At 40.8% G+C, this 17,015-nt stretch overlaps 1 protein-coding gene and 1 pseudogene across 2 annotated transcripts in view; one reads left to right on the forward strand and one right to left on the reverse strand.

Moving 5' to 3' along the window:
- RNF17 (ring finger protein 17) overlaps positions 1-11,966 on the reverse strand; it is a 110,706-nt gene extending 98,740 nt beyond the window's left edge. Inside the window, exons 1-3 of one of the 2 annotated variants that reach the window (XM_059892247.1) lie at positions 11,776-11,864; positions 10,813-10,922; positions 8,574-8,668 (exon numbers count right to left, since the gene is read on the reverse strand). In XM_059892247.1, coding sequence (XP_059748230.1) covers positions 8,574-8,668; positions 10,813-10,861 — 144 coding nt within the window. In that variant the 5' untranslated portion in view covers positions 10,862-10,922; positions 11,776-11,864. Of the gene's footprint in view, positions 1-8,573; positions 8,669-10,812; positions 10,923-11,775 lie in introns of both variants that reach the window. The other variant, XM_002691869.6, reaches the window with a different exon arrangement.
- Positions 271-930, forward strand: LOC100295315 (small ribosomal subunit protein eS24-like; annotated as a pseudogene).
- Positions 11,967-17,015: the final 5,049 nt, after the last annotated feature.

A 17,015-nucleotide genomic window follows, 5' to 3' on the forward strand; every position in this document is an offset into this window, starting at 1 on the left:
CATCAATTCTTTGGCACTCAGCTTTCTTTAGAGTCCAACTCTCACATCCATACCTGACTACTGGAAAACTGCAGCCCTGACTAGACAGACCTTTGTTGGCAAAGTAATGTCTCTGCTTTTTAATATGCTGTCTAGGTTGGTCGTAACTTTTCTTCCAGTAAGCGTCTTTTAATTTCATGGCTGCAATCATCATCTGCAGTGATTTTGGATTTCAATTAAATAGACAAAAAAGCTCTTTAACTCTCTGGCTGCCTGAAGATAGGTGCCATCATGAATGACACAGTAACAGACCAGGAAATTCATGACCAACCGACTACTTCAGTGGAAATAAATGGTAATCTAGGTTCTTTACTTTGGGAAGGCAACAGTAACCAGAACAGAAATTCAGGAAAAACTAGCCAAAATGTACAAGACCAGATGTCATTTTTGTATTTGGATTCAGAATCTATTTTGGTGGTGGCAAGACAACTGGCTTTGGCATGGTTTATGAATCCTTGGATTACACAAAGAATGAGCCCAAACACAGGCTTCTAAGACACAGCCTAGATGAGAAGAAAAAGACCTCAAGAAAACAGCAAAAGGAATGCAAGAATAGAATGAAAAAAGTCAGGGGGAATGCAAAGGCCAATGCTGGTCCTGGCAAGAAGCAGTAAAGATTCTGTAGTGACTGTATCTGTGGTGACTGCAGATTTTTCATGAGAGAGAATAAACTAAGACCTTTAAAAAAAAAAAAAAAAGATAATCCAATAAATGGTATGGATCAGCTAATCATTCTGAAGAAGAAAGTTACATAACCACCTTACATCATATAAAATATATTAGAAAGGGACCTAATAGGGACCTTCCTAAAAAATAAAAGATAAATGTATACCTCTGAGATGAAAGTTTTGACTAATCAAAGAAAACTTAGAAGCCATGAAGGAGGGGGATAAAACAAATGAAAAAGGAAACATTTCTGAATGGTTAAATATAAAAAAATTAAATGTGAAAAACTGGGAGAAAAGAGTTAAAACACAAAGAACAAAGTGTTAATATCTCTATCACATGAAGTAGTCTTACAATTTAAGAAAAAGATAATTCAAAAGGAAAATATGGAAAGGACCTGGAAGGATCTCTTAAAGATTTTCCATAAAGAGCTGAGAAGTTAACATGAAAGATTGATCAATTTCACTAGTATTCAGGGAATTTCAATTTAAAACAGATACCCATTTTTTGTCCATTAAACTGCCAAACATTAAAAAAATATGACAAATACAAACATAGATTTTTTTAGACATAATAATTAACAGAACCTGCTGGTGGAACTTTTTTTTTGGTGGGAGTGAGTTTGAGGAATTGTGCAAAACCCTAGTGAAAAAATCTGAAGCCACCTAGTGTTTATCATAAAGAGATTATATTATAGCATTGATGTACCATGGTTTATTGTACACCCATTAAAAATTATGTAGGAGACATTTATGACAATAGGTTAATGCTGGAAGGAATGTAGCAGACTACTAAATGTTAAAGTGGGGTTAATGTTTGGTGGGGAAGAGGATGTTCTGGCAAGCTTTTAAGTATAATGTACCAAAGACAGTTATCTATTATTAGATAATAAAGGAAAAGTGTTACTTAAAAAAAAAAAAACAAAAACAGATTGCATCAAATATTTTTAAGAGCACCCCCTAAAAATCAGGGCTAAAATCTTAATTTCTATCCACCTCCTCATTTACGCCCCATTGGCCTGGCATTTCATAGTAAGAGGTTATTGTTACTACCAACAGATTTGATACAGGACATTTCACCTAGAAAATTTAAGAAAATATTAAATAAAACTGATTTAAAAGATTTCAGTTAAAATTGTGAGAGTCTTAACTTCTGATATATACAATAAAGATTTTATTCCCCCTACTCCAGAATAGCTTGTTGCTTAAGTTTTATTTATGGTGGTATTTTTGCTTGTTTGTTTTCTGCTACGTGTAACAGAAAAATAGTGGGCAAATTTAGACAGCATTTTCTCTGTGGCTTCTGACTTCCCTGGTGGCTCAGCTGGTAAAGAATCCGCCTGCATTGTGGGAGACTTGGGTTCCATCCCTGGGTTGGGAAAATACTCTGAAGAAGGAAACAGCTACCCACTTCAGTATTCTGGCCTGGAGAATACCATGGACTGTACAGTCCATGGGGTTGCAAAGAGTCCAACCTGACTGAGTGACTTTCACTTTCTTCTGTGGGTTCTGACTTCAGTGATGAATAACAAGGCTTCTCCACCCAAGATTAAACAATTACCTATAGTCTCTTCTAGTTTACATTTTCAATTTGTAGGTTATTCCAATCCACATGTGATTTTAATATATATTAATCACCTATGATGGGTTAATTTGTCATTTTCTCATGGCCCAATATATTTTTAGACTTATGATCTTTAGTCCAAATGATCAATAAAATGCCAGTATTTCTGTAATGGAATCTAAGTATGGTCACATTCTTAAACAAAACCTGTCATATTGCTGTATATAACTATAGAATGGTTATTAACCATTAATAGGACTGGAATGCAAAAGTAGGAAGTCAAGAAACACCTGGAGTAACAGGCAAATTTGGCCTTGGAGTACAGAATGAAGCAGGGCAAAGGCTAATAGTTTTCCCAAGAGAACACACTGGTCATAGAAAACACCCTCTTCCAACAACACAAGACAAGACTCTGCACATGGACATCACCATATGGTCAACACTGAAATCAGATTCATTATATTCTTTGCAGCAAAAGATGGAGAAGCTCTATACAGTCAGCAAAACCAAGACCGGGAGCTGACTGTGGCTCAGATCATGAAATCCTTATTGCCAAAGTCAGACTTAAATTGAAGAAAGTAGGGAAAACCACTAAACCATTCAGGTATGACCTAAATCAAATCCCTTTATGATTATACAGTGGAAGTGATAAACAGATTTAAGGAACTAGATCTGATAAACAGAGTGCCTGATGAACTATGGACAGAGGTTCATGACATTGTACGGGAGACGGGATCAAGACCATCTCCAAGAAAACGAAATGCACAAATACAAAATGGCTGTATAAGGACGCCTTACAAATAGCTGTGAAAAGAGAAGCCAAAAGCAAAGGAGAAAAGGAATGATACACCTATTTGAATGCAGAGTTCCAAAGAATAGCAAGGAGAGATAAGAAAGCCTTCCTCAGTGATCAGTGCAAAGAAATAGAGGAAAACAATAGAATGGGAAAGACTAGAGATCTCTTCAAGAAAATGAGAGATACCAAGAGAACATTTCATGCAAAAATGGGCTCAATAAAGGACAGAAACAGTAGGGACCTAACAGGAGCAGAAGATGTTAAGAAGAGGTGGCAAGAATACACAGAAGAACTGTACAAAAAAGATCTTCACAATCCAGATAATCACAATGGTGTGTGATCACTGACCTAGAGCCAGACATCCTGGAATGTGAAGTCAAGTGGGCCTTAGAATGCTTCACTTCGAACAAAGCTAGTGGAGGTGATAGAATTCCAGCTGAGCTATTTCAAATCCTGAAAGATGATGCTGTGAAAGCGCTGCACTCAATATGCCAGCAAATTTGCAAAACTCAGTAGTGGCCACAGGACTGGAAAAGGTCAGTTTTCATTCCAGTCCCAAAGAAAGGCAATGCCAAAGAATGCTCAAACTACTGCACAATGGCACTCATCTCACATTCTAGCAAAGTAAAGCTCAAAATTCTCCAAGCCAGGCTTCAGCAGTATGTGAACCATGAACTTCCAGATGTTCAAGCTGGTTTTAGAAAGGGCAGAGGAACCAGAGATCAAATTGCCAACATCCACTGGATCATCAAAAAAGCAAGAGAGTTCCAGAAAAACATCTATTTCTGTTTTACTGACTATGCCAAAGCCTTTGACTGTGTGGATCACCACAAACTGTGGAAAACAGTTCAAGAGATGGGAATACCAGACCACCTGACCTGCCTCCTGAGAAATCTGTATGCAGGTCAGGAAGCAACAGTTAGAACTGGAAATGGAACAACAGACTGGTTCCAAATAGGAAAAGGAGTACGTCAAGGCTGTATATTGTCACCCTGCTTATTTAACTTATATGCAGAGTATATCATGAGAAATGCTGGGCTGGAGGAAGCACAAGCTGGAATCAAGATTGCAGGGAGAAATATCAATAACCTCAGATATGCAGATGACACCACCCTTATGGCAGAAAGTGAAGAACTAAAGAGTCTCTTGATGAAGTGAAAGAGGAGAGAGTCAAAAAGTTGGCTTAAAGCTCAGCATTCAGAAAACTAAGATCATGGCGTCCAGTCCTATCACTTCATTTTTTGGGGCTCCAAAATCACTGCAGCCATGAAATTAAAAGACGCTTACTCCTTGATAGAAAAGTTATGACCAACCTAGACAGCATATTAAAAAGCAGAGACATTACTTTGCCAACAAAGGTCCGTCTAGTCAGGGCTACGGTATTTCCAGTAGTCATGTATGTATGTGAGAGTTGGAATATAATGAAAGCTGAGCGCCGAACAATTGATGCTTTTGAACTGTGGTGTTGGAGCAAACTTTTGAGTCTCTTGGACTGCGAGGAGATCCAACCAGTCCATCCTAAAGGAGATCAGTCCTGAGTGTTCATTGGAAGGACTGATGGTGAAGCTGAAACTCCGATACAATGGCCACCTGATGTGAAGAGCTGACTCACTGGAAAAGACCTTGATGCTGGGAAAGAGTGAAGGCAAGAAGAGAAGGGGACGACAGAGGATGAGATGGTTGGATGGCATCACCAACTCGACGGACCTGAGTTTAGGTAAACCCTAGGAGTTGGTGATGAACAGGGAGACCTGGCGTGCTGCAGTCCATGGGGTCTCAAAGAGTTGGACACGACTGAGCAACTGAATGGTATAGAGTATCAGTCAAAAACAGAGATGTTATTTAAAAAACCCATGCCACTATGAAAGATAAAGACTGATTCATATGTACTCAAACTCAGAAATAAGAACATAAGCATACTCATTAACTCTGAATGGAATCATTATAGGCTTAAGCTTGAAATAGCATTACCTGGGCCTTCAACAAAAGTCTAATGTGACTATAGGTATTACTTTTTAGAGCATATACATTATTTAAAATTAATAAACTTCAATCCGGAAATAGTCTATAAATTCAGACTTTTCACTAATTTAGACTTGATTCTTCCCTTATCTTTTTCCAAATACAAGATACCAGCAAAAATGTAAACTTTAAAAACTAACAGGGACTTTCCTGGTGGTCAACTGGTTAAGAATCTGCCTCCTAATGCAGGGGACTTGAGTTCCATCTCTGGTTGCGGAACTAAGATACCACAGGCTGCAGAACAACTAAGGGCACTTGCCTTAAGGCTTCCCTTGTAGCTCAGTTGGTAAAGAATTTGTCTGCAAGGCAGGAGACCCAGGTTCGATTCATGGAAAGGGAAGATATCCTGGAAAAGTAAATGGCAACCCACTCCAGTATTCTTGCCTGGAGAATCCCATGGACAGAGGAGCCTGGCAGGCTACAGTCCATGGGGCTGCAACTAGAGAGTCCATGGGGCCGCAAGCCAGAGCCTTAACTAGAGAGCTGTCGAGCTGCAAGGAAGACCCAGTGCAGCCAAAAATAAATTATATTAAAAAAAAAAAAACTAATAAAAGAGTGGTAACAATTTCAGGAAGGTTTCTTGAAGGATTCCTTTAAACAGTGGCCAGCTTTAGTGCATTTGAAGACTGAATACAGTCCTCTGTCAATTATGTGGCTTATAATAGCACAGGGAGAAAGGGGAAAAGGCGGGTAGGATGGGACAGACCACATGTCTCCCAAAGTGAGAGGCAGAACTAGTCAAATGATACAAAATAGATTTGCTACAATCCTAAAATCAAAAACCAGTATTTGTAACAGCACTGTAAAGCCAAGTATACTTCAATAAAAAAGCACACATAAATGTAAATTTCAAAATAAAAAACTAGTATTTGTAAATACAATATAAACACTTGATTAGATGTTACGAAAACACTAAAAATAATATGTTAGTATTTTAAGAGACCATTAAACACAAAGTCATTTGCCACAAAAGGCAAGAGGTTACTGTTCTAATAAACTTGCTGTTTTTTTAATATCAGAACAGGATAGACATGAGCAGAGACAGTTACAGTGGAATGTCTCTTTCTTTTCCCTTAATTCACTCTTTACCCACCATAAGACTCAATCTGTCAGGGATATTGTATTTCAACCAGGAGCTAGGCTCCCCTTTGTCTTAACTATGGAGCTGCTGCTGCTGTTGCTAAGTCGCTTCAGTTGTGTCCGACTCTGTGCGACCCCATAGACGGCAGCCCACTAGGCTCCTCTGTCCCTGGGATTCTCCAGGCAAGAATACTGGAGTGGGTTGCCATTTCCTTCTCCAATGCATGAAAGTGAAAAGTGAAAGTGAAGTCGCTCAGTCGTGCCCGACTCTTAGCGACCCCATGGACTACAGCCTACCAGGTTCCTCCGTCCATGGGATTCTCCAGGCAAGAGTACTGGAGTGGGGTGCCGCTAGCTACTGTCAAAAAAAGGGAGAGGGACTAGGAATTTCCCACAATAAAAGCCATGATTCATAAAGTACATAATTCCAAAACAAATATCTTCTAGTGTGTAATGTGTCTGCTGTAATTTAAACCTGCACAAATCACATATTTGTATGTTTATATACATATTATTATATATGTATGTGAAAGCTGGACCATAAAGAAGGCTGAGTGCTGAAAGTGAAAGTCACTCAGTCCTGCCTCTTTGTGACCCCATGGACTATACAGTCCATGGAATTCTCCAGGCCAGAATACTGGAGTGGGTAGCCCTTCCCTTCTTCAGAGGATCTTCCAAACCCAGGGATCGAACCATTGCAGGCAGGCTCCCACATTGCAGGCAGATTCTTTACCAGCTGACCCACCAGGGAAGCCCTGAGTGCCAAATGACCGATGCTTTTGAACTGTGGTGCTGAAGAAGACTCTTGAGAGTCCCTTGGACTGTAAGATCAACCAGTCAATCCTAAAGGAAATCAATCCTGAATACTCATTGGAAGGACTGATGCTGAAGCTCCAATACTTTGGCCAACTGATGTGAAGAGCTGACTCATTAGAAAAGACCGTGCCCTGTTTCTGGGAAAGACCAAATGCAGGAGGAAAAAGGGACAACAAAGGACGAGATGGTTGGATGGCATCACCAACTCAATGGACAGAAGTTTGAGCAAGCTCCTGGAGATGGTGAAGGACAGGGAAGCCTTGTGTGCTACAGTCCATGGGGTTGTAGAGTCGGACACAGCTGAGCAACTGAACAACAAAAACAATATGCATTATTATATATATTCTTGGTAGCACTAGTAGCAAAGAACTGGCCTGCCAATGCAGGAGACATAAGAGATGCAGGTTCAATCCCTGGGTTGGGAAGATCCCCTGCAGAAGGGAATGGTAACCCACTCCAGTATTCTTGCCTGGAGACTCCCATGGACAGAGGAGGCTGACGTGCCTCAGTCTATACAGGAGCAAACAGTCGGACATGACTGAAGCAACTCATTACTCACATATGTATTTTTATCATGGTTAACCTGCAAACCAGTTAATCCACATCTAAATAATCAAGGGTCAACCATAACACTTATTTTAAAACTTGGAGAGAACTTACACATAATTCAGATTTGACTTTTACAATTCTATAAGAAAATCAGGTATTATTTCCATCTCACAAATGAGGAAACTCAGGATTAGGGCACAAGAACTAGGACTGCATCCCAGGTGGTCTGCCTCTATATTAACTGTCTGCCATGCTGCCACAGAAAATAATCGATACAAATCTTCAAAATCTGATCTCTCAAGTGGAACATTAAGAATTAAATAGAGATTAAGAAAACTTTCTAGAAACATACATATATAAACCGAGCAATACTTATATTTGTAGTAAATGCAAAGAAAGTTCAGTAAATTTTATTTTAAATCCTTAATTTGTTCTCATTATCTTGAGTGCATGGGTTTTAGTGCAACTGCATTATTTTTAGCACTTCTAAAGTTAACTTTAGGATGTTGTTTATTTTTTAACACATCTCTACAAGTGTAAATTTAATGACACACAAAGGTTGAGAGGCAGAGGAAAATTCTAAATTTGCTTACATGATATCAGTTTAGAAAAAGGGGATAGAGATTTTAGTACTTCCCTGGCAGTCCAATGGTTAAGACTCCACTTTCCAATGCAGAGGATGGAGCTAAGATCCCGCATGCCCCGGGGCCAAAAAAAAAAAAAAAACCCATAAAATAGAGGCAATGTTCTGGCCCATTCAATAAAGACTCTAAAAATGGTCCACATCAAAAAATCTTTAAAAAAAAAATACAGATGTAGACTGATAAGTGTATGACCCTAAGCTTGCATTCTTTTTGATCACTTTGAATAGTTACAAAAACGTACGTGAAAAGCCTTATCTTTTGCTAGGTTTCTTTATTTAAAAGACTCAGCAGCAAATATCCAAGTTTTTAGTTCCTAATTAGAAGTATGTTTTATTTCTCTACCATTTTTACCTGTAACATTATGTTGTAATGTGATCGATATGAACAATAAAACTTACCTCACAATCAGGGCATGTGATTGTGCTGTATTCTTCAGTCATTAATAAGCACAGGTCACAAAAAGCATGTCCACATTGAAGTTCATGGTGGTGACCTACTGACGAAATTCTTCTGTGAATTAAACTTTCCAGTTTGTTAATGATGCATATTCAGTATAAGCAAAGGGAAAAATTAAAAGGGATTCTCTTCTATAGAAAAATATATCTATTTAGTTAGAAATGGATGACATTAAAATTCAAGAGAAACAATACAAATTAGAAGGGAGAAAAATCAGAAGAAAAGAGAAACCAGGCAGAGATAATTAATATTGCTTGCATTCATTTAGATAGTTATTTGGTACCTATAATACTTTGAATCTGCCAGCTCTTACAATCATATAAAGAAAAAATCATATAAAAAATCTGACATACTCCATCTGATCATTATAATTATCACAGCTAAATAGGCTGTAGATATCATATTTGACAACCTAGAGATGGATAAACATTTTGGTGTTCTGGGATAAATGGTATAATCCAGATCTAGTTCTGTTTCCAAGTCTAATGTTCTTTCTACTTGATCATACTTCCATCTGCGAATTTGTACTTCCCATCCTGTGAAGGGGACAGTGAGGGTCAATTTGAGAAAGTGGCAAGACCTTCTCTTTGAACAAAATAATGCCATTTGCAGCAACATGGATGGACCTAGAGATTGTCATACTGAGTGAAGTCAGACACAGAAAGACAAATATCATATGATATCAATTACATGTGCAATCTAAAAAAAAGGGGGGTACAAATGAACTTACTTACAAAACAGAAGTAGAGTCACGGATGTAGAAAGCAAATTTATGGTTACCACGGGATGGGAAAGGGTAAACTGGGAGAAGGGGCTGACATACACATACTAAAGTTGGCTTAAAGCTCAATATTCAGAAAACGAAGATCATGGCAACCGGTCCCATCACTTCATGGGAAATAGATAGGGAAACAGTGTCAGACTTTATTTTTCTGGGCTCCAAAATCACTACAGATGGTGACTGCAGCCATGGAATTAAAAGACGCTTACTCCTTGGAAGGAAAGTTATGACCAACCTAGGTAGCATATTGAAAAGCAGAGACATTACTTTGCCAACAAAGGTTCATCTAGTCAAGGCTATGGTTTTTCCTGTGGTCATGTATGGATGTGAGAGTTGGACTGTGAAGAAGGCTGAGTGCCGAAGAATTGCTTTTGAACTGTGGTGTTGGAGAAGACTCTTGAGAGTCCCTTGAACTGCAAGGAGATCCAACCAGTCCATTCTGAAGGAGATCAGCCCTGGGATTTCTTTGGAAGGAATGATGCTAAAGCTGAAACTCCAGTACTTTGGCCACCTCATGCGAAGAGTTGACTCATTGGAAAAGACTCTGATGCTGGGAGGGATTGGGGGCAGGAGGAGAAGGGGACGACAGAGGATGAGATGGCTGGATGGCATCACTGACTCGATGGATGTGAGTATGAGTGAACTCCGGGAGTTGGTGATGGACAGGGAGGCCTGGCGTGCTGCGATTCATGGGGTCGCAGAGTCGGAGACGACTGAGCGACTGATCTTATCTGATCTGATATATAAAATAGATAACTAACAAGAACCTGCTATATAATAGCACAGGGGACTCTACTCAATACTTCTGTAATGGTCTACAATCAGAAAAGAACCAAAACAAAACAAAACAAAAAAATAGAGAGTGGATATATGTAGATGTGTTGATATAACTAATTCACTTTACTGTACACCTGAAACACTGTAAATCAGTTACATTCAAATTTTAAAAAAATCCTCTCTTAACGATCTAAGACATTGGCAAAGACAGAAGACAGGACAGAAGTCAGATGCTACTACTATCACACAAACATGACCCATATAAAGGTTATTTTTCACAGATTTAGCATTTATGAAGGGAAATACCATCTAATACCAACATTTTAATACTCTAAGTAGAATCTGAAGTTTATAGTAATAAATATATGTTATAGTTATGTCATTTAAAAAGATTTTGCAAGAAAAATGGGAAAAGAAACTAGATAAAATGAGGCTTCATTTACTATAAAATTAAGTGTTCCTGCTGATTTATATTAAAACAATTGCATTCTTTTGATAAAAAAAAAGAAATTTAGTTTTTAAGCTAATGAAACATCTAAAACTTGTTTAAAACCAGGGTAAATTTTAAAGCTCTAATTTAAATTCCAGAGATACTGTTACTAAGGATATCAAAACTGTTTTACCTTTTAAAGATTTCTGATACTGTACAAGTCGAAATAACGTGGGCTGCATTACAGCTTACAAAGCACTTTGATAATTCCACATGCAAAGGCACCATCTTTCCAATTGAGTACTTCTCAGCATTATAATACAAATGTATGAAAGAACAGGTGATTTTAAAATGTCATGTTCTAAAACTTTATTTTGTAATACTATATCATCAAATAATGGAGATTTTCTATGAAACAGCAGCAATCGAAATTCGGGTAAGAGAACTTGCCTCTCCCCAGGAAAACACAACCAATTTTCTCTACGCTCAGGTCTCCCAAGCAGAGTCCATCCTGGAGCGACTGAGAAAATGGACTTTCACTTTGAAAGTATAAAATGTAACAGTTACACAGGGTGATAATAAGACTCTGGCAGCTCCAAGAGTTTAGTTTCAACAACACACCCCTGCAGAGACATAGCACTCTAAGGCCTGTGAGGTTAGGGTCAAATAAACTGAACCTGTTTTCACTTGAGGAGAGTCTCAGTGAGCGGAGTATGGGCGCGCGTTCTCCCTGGATGGCCCAAGACTGAACACAAGATGCACAAAACCTAACGGGCTGTCTTCTGAACAAGGCTTTAAGCCAAGAGAGCAACAAGTCCCCCGCCCCCACCCCTAACATCCGTTTTTAAATATCAGGAACCTTTGGTTACCACAACAAAACTATGCAAGAAAATGAAGTTTCGTTGCTTCTTCACCACAGAATGACGGTTAAATTCTCACATTACCCCTTTCTCGAACCTGCGACCCCATCAGTGGGGCAGTCAGTGCGCAGCAGGGGCGGAAAGCCGCTCTCGAGGCCTTGGCGTCAGGACCTCAAAGGCGGGCTGCGCGCTCGAGGCCTGGGCTGCCCCGTGCTCCCTCGCCGTCGCAGCCACTCCCTACTCTGCCTGTTCCTCAGCTCCCGTGACGGCAGGCGGACTGACCCCCCGCGTCTCACCCAGAGCTCTGGGCGCCCTTCTTCCACACCGGCTACACATGGCCTCGGTGGCTCCCCGGGCCCGGCCGTGCGTCTCCACCTGCCCGCAGGAGGACACGGGGCGCCTAGCCCTCAACGCCTCAGCCGCCATCTTCGTGCCTCGAATCCCAGGCCCGCGTCGCGTGCAGACCCGGTATCCCTTGCGGCAGAGACCAATCGCCGGAGGCGGTGGCTCCAGGGAGCCAATCGGCAGCGAGGAAGCTCCAGCCCACCCATCCCCCCGCCCCAGACCCTCCCAGCAGGAGGCTGTTTGCTGTTTTACTCCGGATGCTGAAAGCAGATTGCACGTGGTCTTCGGGGACCGTTTTGTGGTCTGATTTTTGTCCAAAGCTCAGTGCCTTATCACTCTCACTGCATATAAATCGGATTTCACGCATTACTCCTTACTTTGCTTTTGACTTTGCAGGTGGCGACGTCGTCCCCCTTCCCTAGTGGATCATAGTGGCTTTAGTGGAGAAGCCAGTCTAGCTACCCACCGGTGAGGAGATTTGGTTAACAGTTTCAAACTAAGGTGTGGTCGTTATTACTAACAATTGTTGACCCTACTGGTATTTACAAGGCCTTGTGTTGAGAACGTTTAGGGATACAAAGAATTTATAAACTAACAGGTTCCTGCTTGAGTGATATGTCATCCTCTACCTAAACGGGTAACTTCCACTAAAGCAGTTTGTATTAAATGCCAGAGGAGACTTAGAGAAAATAAGAATTGTATGCGTTGTGTGAAAAGCCTTTGTAAAGAATATAAGGTTTATACTAGACTTTAAAACCTGAGTGAAACTTACAGAGATAAACGGAGGAAATGAGGCTTTCCAGGGAGAAAGAACTGCAAAAACAAGGGATTGTAGGTGAGTAGATGCTGTTGCCTATTCGGTATTTAACTTACAGACCATTTGCCTAGATTAGTTAATACTGCTTTAAGTGAGCTTTTTGGAGAATTAAATTGGAATTGAATTTTAAAGAGTCTTGAATGTTGGGTAAGGACATACCCTTTAAACAGTCCAGTGCTGGGGAAATTGTGTGAGCAAGAAACCAGGTGATCTGGTAGCAGTTTGGCAAGTATCAGTGTATTGTGGAGGAAGCACGTGGAGATGGCAGGGTTCCTTTAGCTACTAAGAGTAAAACCAGCATATATTCTTCATTTTCTTTTTCCCTCTATGTGTTTTGTTTTGGAAATAGAAGTATTCTGTCCAAAGCTCATCCCTGGTTAACATCCAAAATATACAAACAGCTCATACACCTCATATCAAAAAACCAACAACTGAATTCAAAAAGGATACCCTGAAGAAATGTCTTTAGTGAGAGTATCTTAATGGTGAATGCTCCAAGCTTTTATTTGGATGAAAATATTTTCATCTTCATCCTTGAATGAGCATTTAATAACATAATGTTCTAAATTGAGTTATTTTTTCTCAGACTTTGGAGATAACATCATACTGATTTCTGTCGGTCCTTAATAATCCCAACCCTTAGTGCTTCTGCTGTGGCCTCCCTGGATGGCAGTTTATTTACAGTCTGTCTTCCTGCCCCACCAATACTATCTCTGAGGGGATGCCACATTGCTCACCCTCAGTGTTCCTTAAACACTGTAGCCTTCTGCCCTGTCCAAGCAGGTGCTTCATTTGTCGAGCAATGAAAGCAAGAGGGAGAAATCCCATGTTGCAAATATAAAATGTAGGGCAAAACACCAACTAATAAATTATAGTATTTTCAGGCTTCAGTTCAGTTCAGTCGCTCAGTCGTGTCCGACTACTTGTGACCCCATGAACCGCAGCACGCCAGGCCTCCCTGTTCATCACCAACTCCCGGAGTCCACCCAAACCCATGTCCATTGTGTCGGTGATGCCATGCATCCAGCTCATCCTCTGTCATCTCCTTCTCCTCCTGCCCTCAATCTTTCCTAGCAGCAGGGTCTTTTCAAATGAGTAAGCTCTTTGCATCAGGTGGCCAAAGTATTGGAGTTTCAGCTTCAACATCAGTCCTTCCAATGAACACACAAGACTGATCTTTAGGATGGACTGGTTGGATCTCCTTGCAGTCCAAGGGACTCTCAAGAGTCTTCTCCAACACCACAGTTCAAAAGCATCAATTCTTCGGCACTCAGCTTTCTTGACAGTCCAACTCTCACATCCATACATGACCACTGGAAAAACCATAACCTTGACTAGACAGACCTTTGTTGGCAAAATAATATCTCTGCTTCTTAATATGCTATCTAGGTTGGTCATAACTTTCCTTGCAAGGAGTAAGCATCTTTTAATTTCATGGCTGCAGTCACCATCTGCAGTGATTTTGGAGCCCAGAAAAATGAAGTCAGCCACTGTTTCCACTGTTTCCCCATCTATTTGCCATGAAGTGATGGGACTGGATGCCATGATCTTAGTTTTCTGAATGTTGAGCTGTAAGCCAACTTTTTCACTCTCCTCTTTTACTTTCATCAAGAGGCTCTTTAGTTCTTCTTCACTTTCTGCCATAAGGGTGGTGTCATCTGCATATCTGAGGTTATTGATATTTCTCCTGGCAATCTTGATTCCAGCTTGTGCTTCCTCCAGCCCAGCGTTTCTCATGATGTACTCTGCATATAAGTTAAATAAGCAGGGTGACAATATACAGCCTTGACGTACTCCTTTTCCTATTTGGAACCAGTCTGTTGTTCCATGTCCAGTTCTAACTGTTGTCTCCTGACCTGCATACAGATTTCTCAGGAGGCAGGTCAGGTGGTCTGGTATTCACATCTCTTTCAGAATTTTCCACAGTTTATTGTGATCCACACAGTCAAAGGCTTTGGCATAGTCAATAAAGCAGAAATAGATGTTTTTCTGGAACTCGCTTGCTTTTTCAATGATCCAGCAGAGGTTGGCAATTTGATCTCTGGTTCCACTGCCTTTTCTAAAACCAGCTTGAACATCTGGAAGTTCACAGTTCACATATTGCTGAAGCCTGGCTTGGAGAATTTTAAGCATTACTTTACTAGCATGTGAGATGAGTGCCATTGTGCAGTAGTTTGAGCATTCTTTGGCATTGCCTTTCTTTGGGATTGGAATAGAAACTGACCTTTTCCAGTCCTGTGGCCACTACTGAGTTTTCCAAATTTGCTGGCATATTGAGTGCAGCACTTGCACAGCATCATCTTTCAGGATTTGAAATAGCTCAACTGGAATTCCATCACCTCCACTAGCTTTGTTTGTAGTGATGCTTTCTAAGGCCCACTTGACTTCACATTCCAGGATGTCTGGCTCTAGGTCAGTGATCACACCATTGTGATTGTCTGGATTGTGAAGGTCTTTTTTGTACAGTTCTTCTGTGTATTCTTGCCACCTCTTCTTAATGTCTTCTGCTCCTGTTAGATCCCTATTGTTTCTGTCCTTTATTGACCCCATCTTTGCATAAAATGTTCCCTTGGTATCTCTAATTTTCTTGAAGAGATCTCTAGTCTTTCCCATTCTATTGTTTTCCTCTATTTCTTTGCACTGATCACTGAGGAAGGCTTTCTTATCTCTCCTTACTATTCTTTAGAACTCTGCATTCAAATGGGTATATCTTTCCTTTTCCCCTTTGCTTTTCACTTCCCTTCTTTTCACAGCTATTTGTAAGGCCTCCTCAGACAGCCATTTTGCTTTTTTGCGATTTTTTTTCTTGCGATTTTTTTCCTGTCTCTTGTACAATGCCACGAACCTCTGTGACAAAATGCTTTACTCCACAATACCTCAATTTATCTACCTCAAGTCTATAGAAGGAGTTTCTATCCCTTTAAAATGAATCAGGCTTTTGCCTCAAATTTCCATTAAACTTTATCTTAGAACCTCTGGACCAAGGAGATAACATCCCCTGAGTTGGGTTCTGGTATGTCAGGTGGAGGGCTGGAACCCAGGAATGGTGACAGAGGAGAGACAGCCTGCCCTGAGATCTGGTCTGAAGTGGAAACAGTGGCACTGACAAAAGTACAGAACAAAGCTGGTCCTGGAGTTCACGTGAGCACTGGATGGTGGAGCCCAGATCCCACATGGCAGCTAGAGCAGACAGTTACCTAACTGTGCCAAGGCCTGGTGCCCCTGAAAGGAGTAAATGTGTTTTTTCCTTCTTTTCAGTGTGAAAGGATACTTTTCAAAGAAAAGGTAAAATCATGGCTCTCCTCTAGGTATAAAATGAACAAATGTTAAGTTTATTCTGCTCATATTTGGGTGTGGGAACTAAGCAGTTAGAACCGGTTCAAGGGAGCAGAGATGCACAGGTTTATCTGGAGTCAAGGATGCCAGAGTATTGTGCAAATGCAGCAAAACTGGCTTTTCCAGAGGAGGGAGTGTTGTTCTTCATGTTTGCATATCACAGACTTGGACTATTCTGAGTTGCACTCGGTTCTCGGTTCTCCGTAGCCTTAGATCCGTAAAACCCACCTGAAGGGTGTGCTCAGCCCCGTGTGCAGATTTCTATCCAGGCACAGACTCCCCTGACTTGACCTCACAGATTCTAAAGTTGACCTGCTTAGTGGAGGGAAACTGACAGCACTAGGAGCTTCCCTGGTGGCTCAGATGGTAAGGAATCCACCTGCAATGTGGGAGACATAGGTTCAATCCCTGGGTTGGGAAAGTCCTTTGGAGGAGGGCATGGCAACCCACTCCAGTATTCTTGCCTGGAGAATCCCATGGACAGAGGAGCCTGGTGGGCTACAGTCCATGGGGTCGCAAAGAGTAGGAGATGACTGAGTGACTAAGCGCAGAGCCTCTATGTGCTAGACAATCCTACCAGGTTAACACTACAAACTGATGGGTGGTCATAGTATTAATGAGACAGTGTTTCTAGGAGGTCATCACATCAACCAGGACATAATAGGAATTGGTAACTACCAGCTGCTGATACTGTCCTGTTAGGAGACATAAGTCCACTGGGGGAGTGATGACTGCAGAATGAATGTGGAGATCTGACAGTCTTTGTAAACACAGAGTCAGGAACAACCAGCATATAAGCACTTGCTGTATTTTAAAAGTCACCTGGGAAAGTGTCTCCTTCTTCATCTTCATTACAATGTTGTCAGTTAGGGAAGTTGGTGGTCTTTCTAGGGCCCTGATTTGAGCACTCCTGATCCATATCATCAACAGGTAACCTTCCTTACGACATTCCTTCTTGGAAGCTAAAGGTATACACACACACACAGCTTCACACTTGGGCCTCACCCCTATCACCACCCTGCCCGGTCTATCATTGCT

This window comes from Bos taurus, chromosome 12 (genome assembly GCF_002263795.3).
Source record: "Bos taurus isolate L1 Dominette 01449 registration number 42190680 breed Hereford chromosome 12, ARS-UCD2.0, whole genome shotgun sequence".
Classification (NCBI taxonomy): Eukaryota; Metazoa; Chordata; class Mammalia; order Artiodactyla; family Bovidae; genus Bos; species Bos taurus.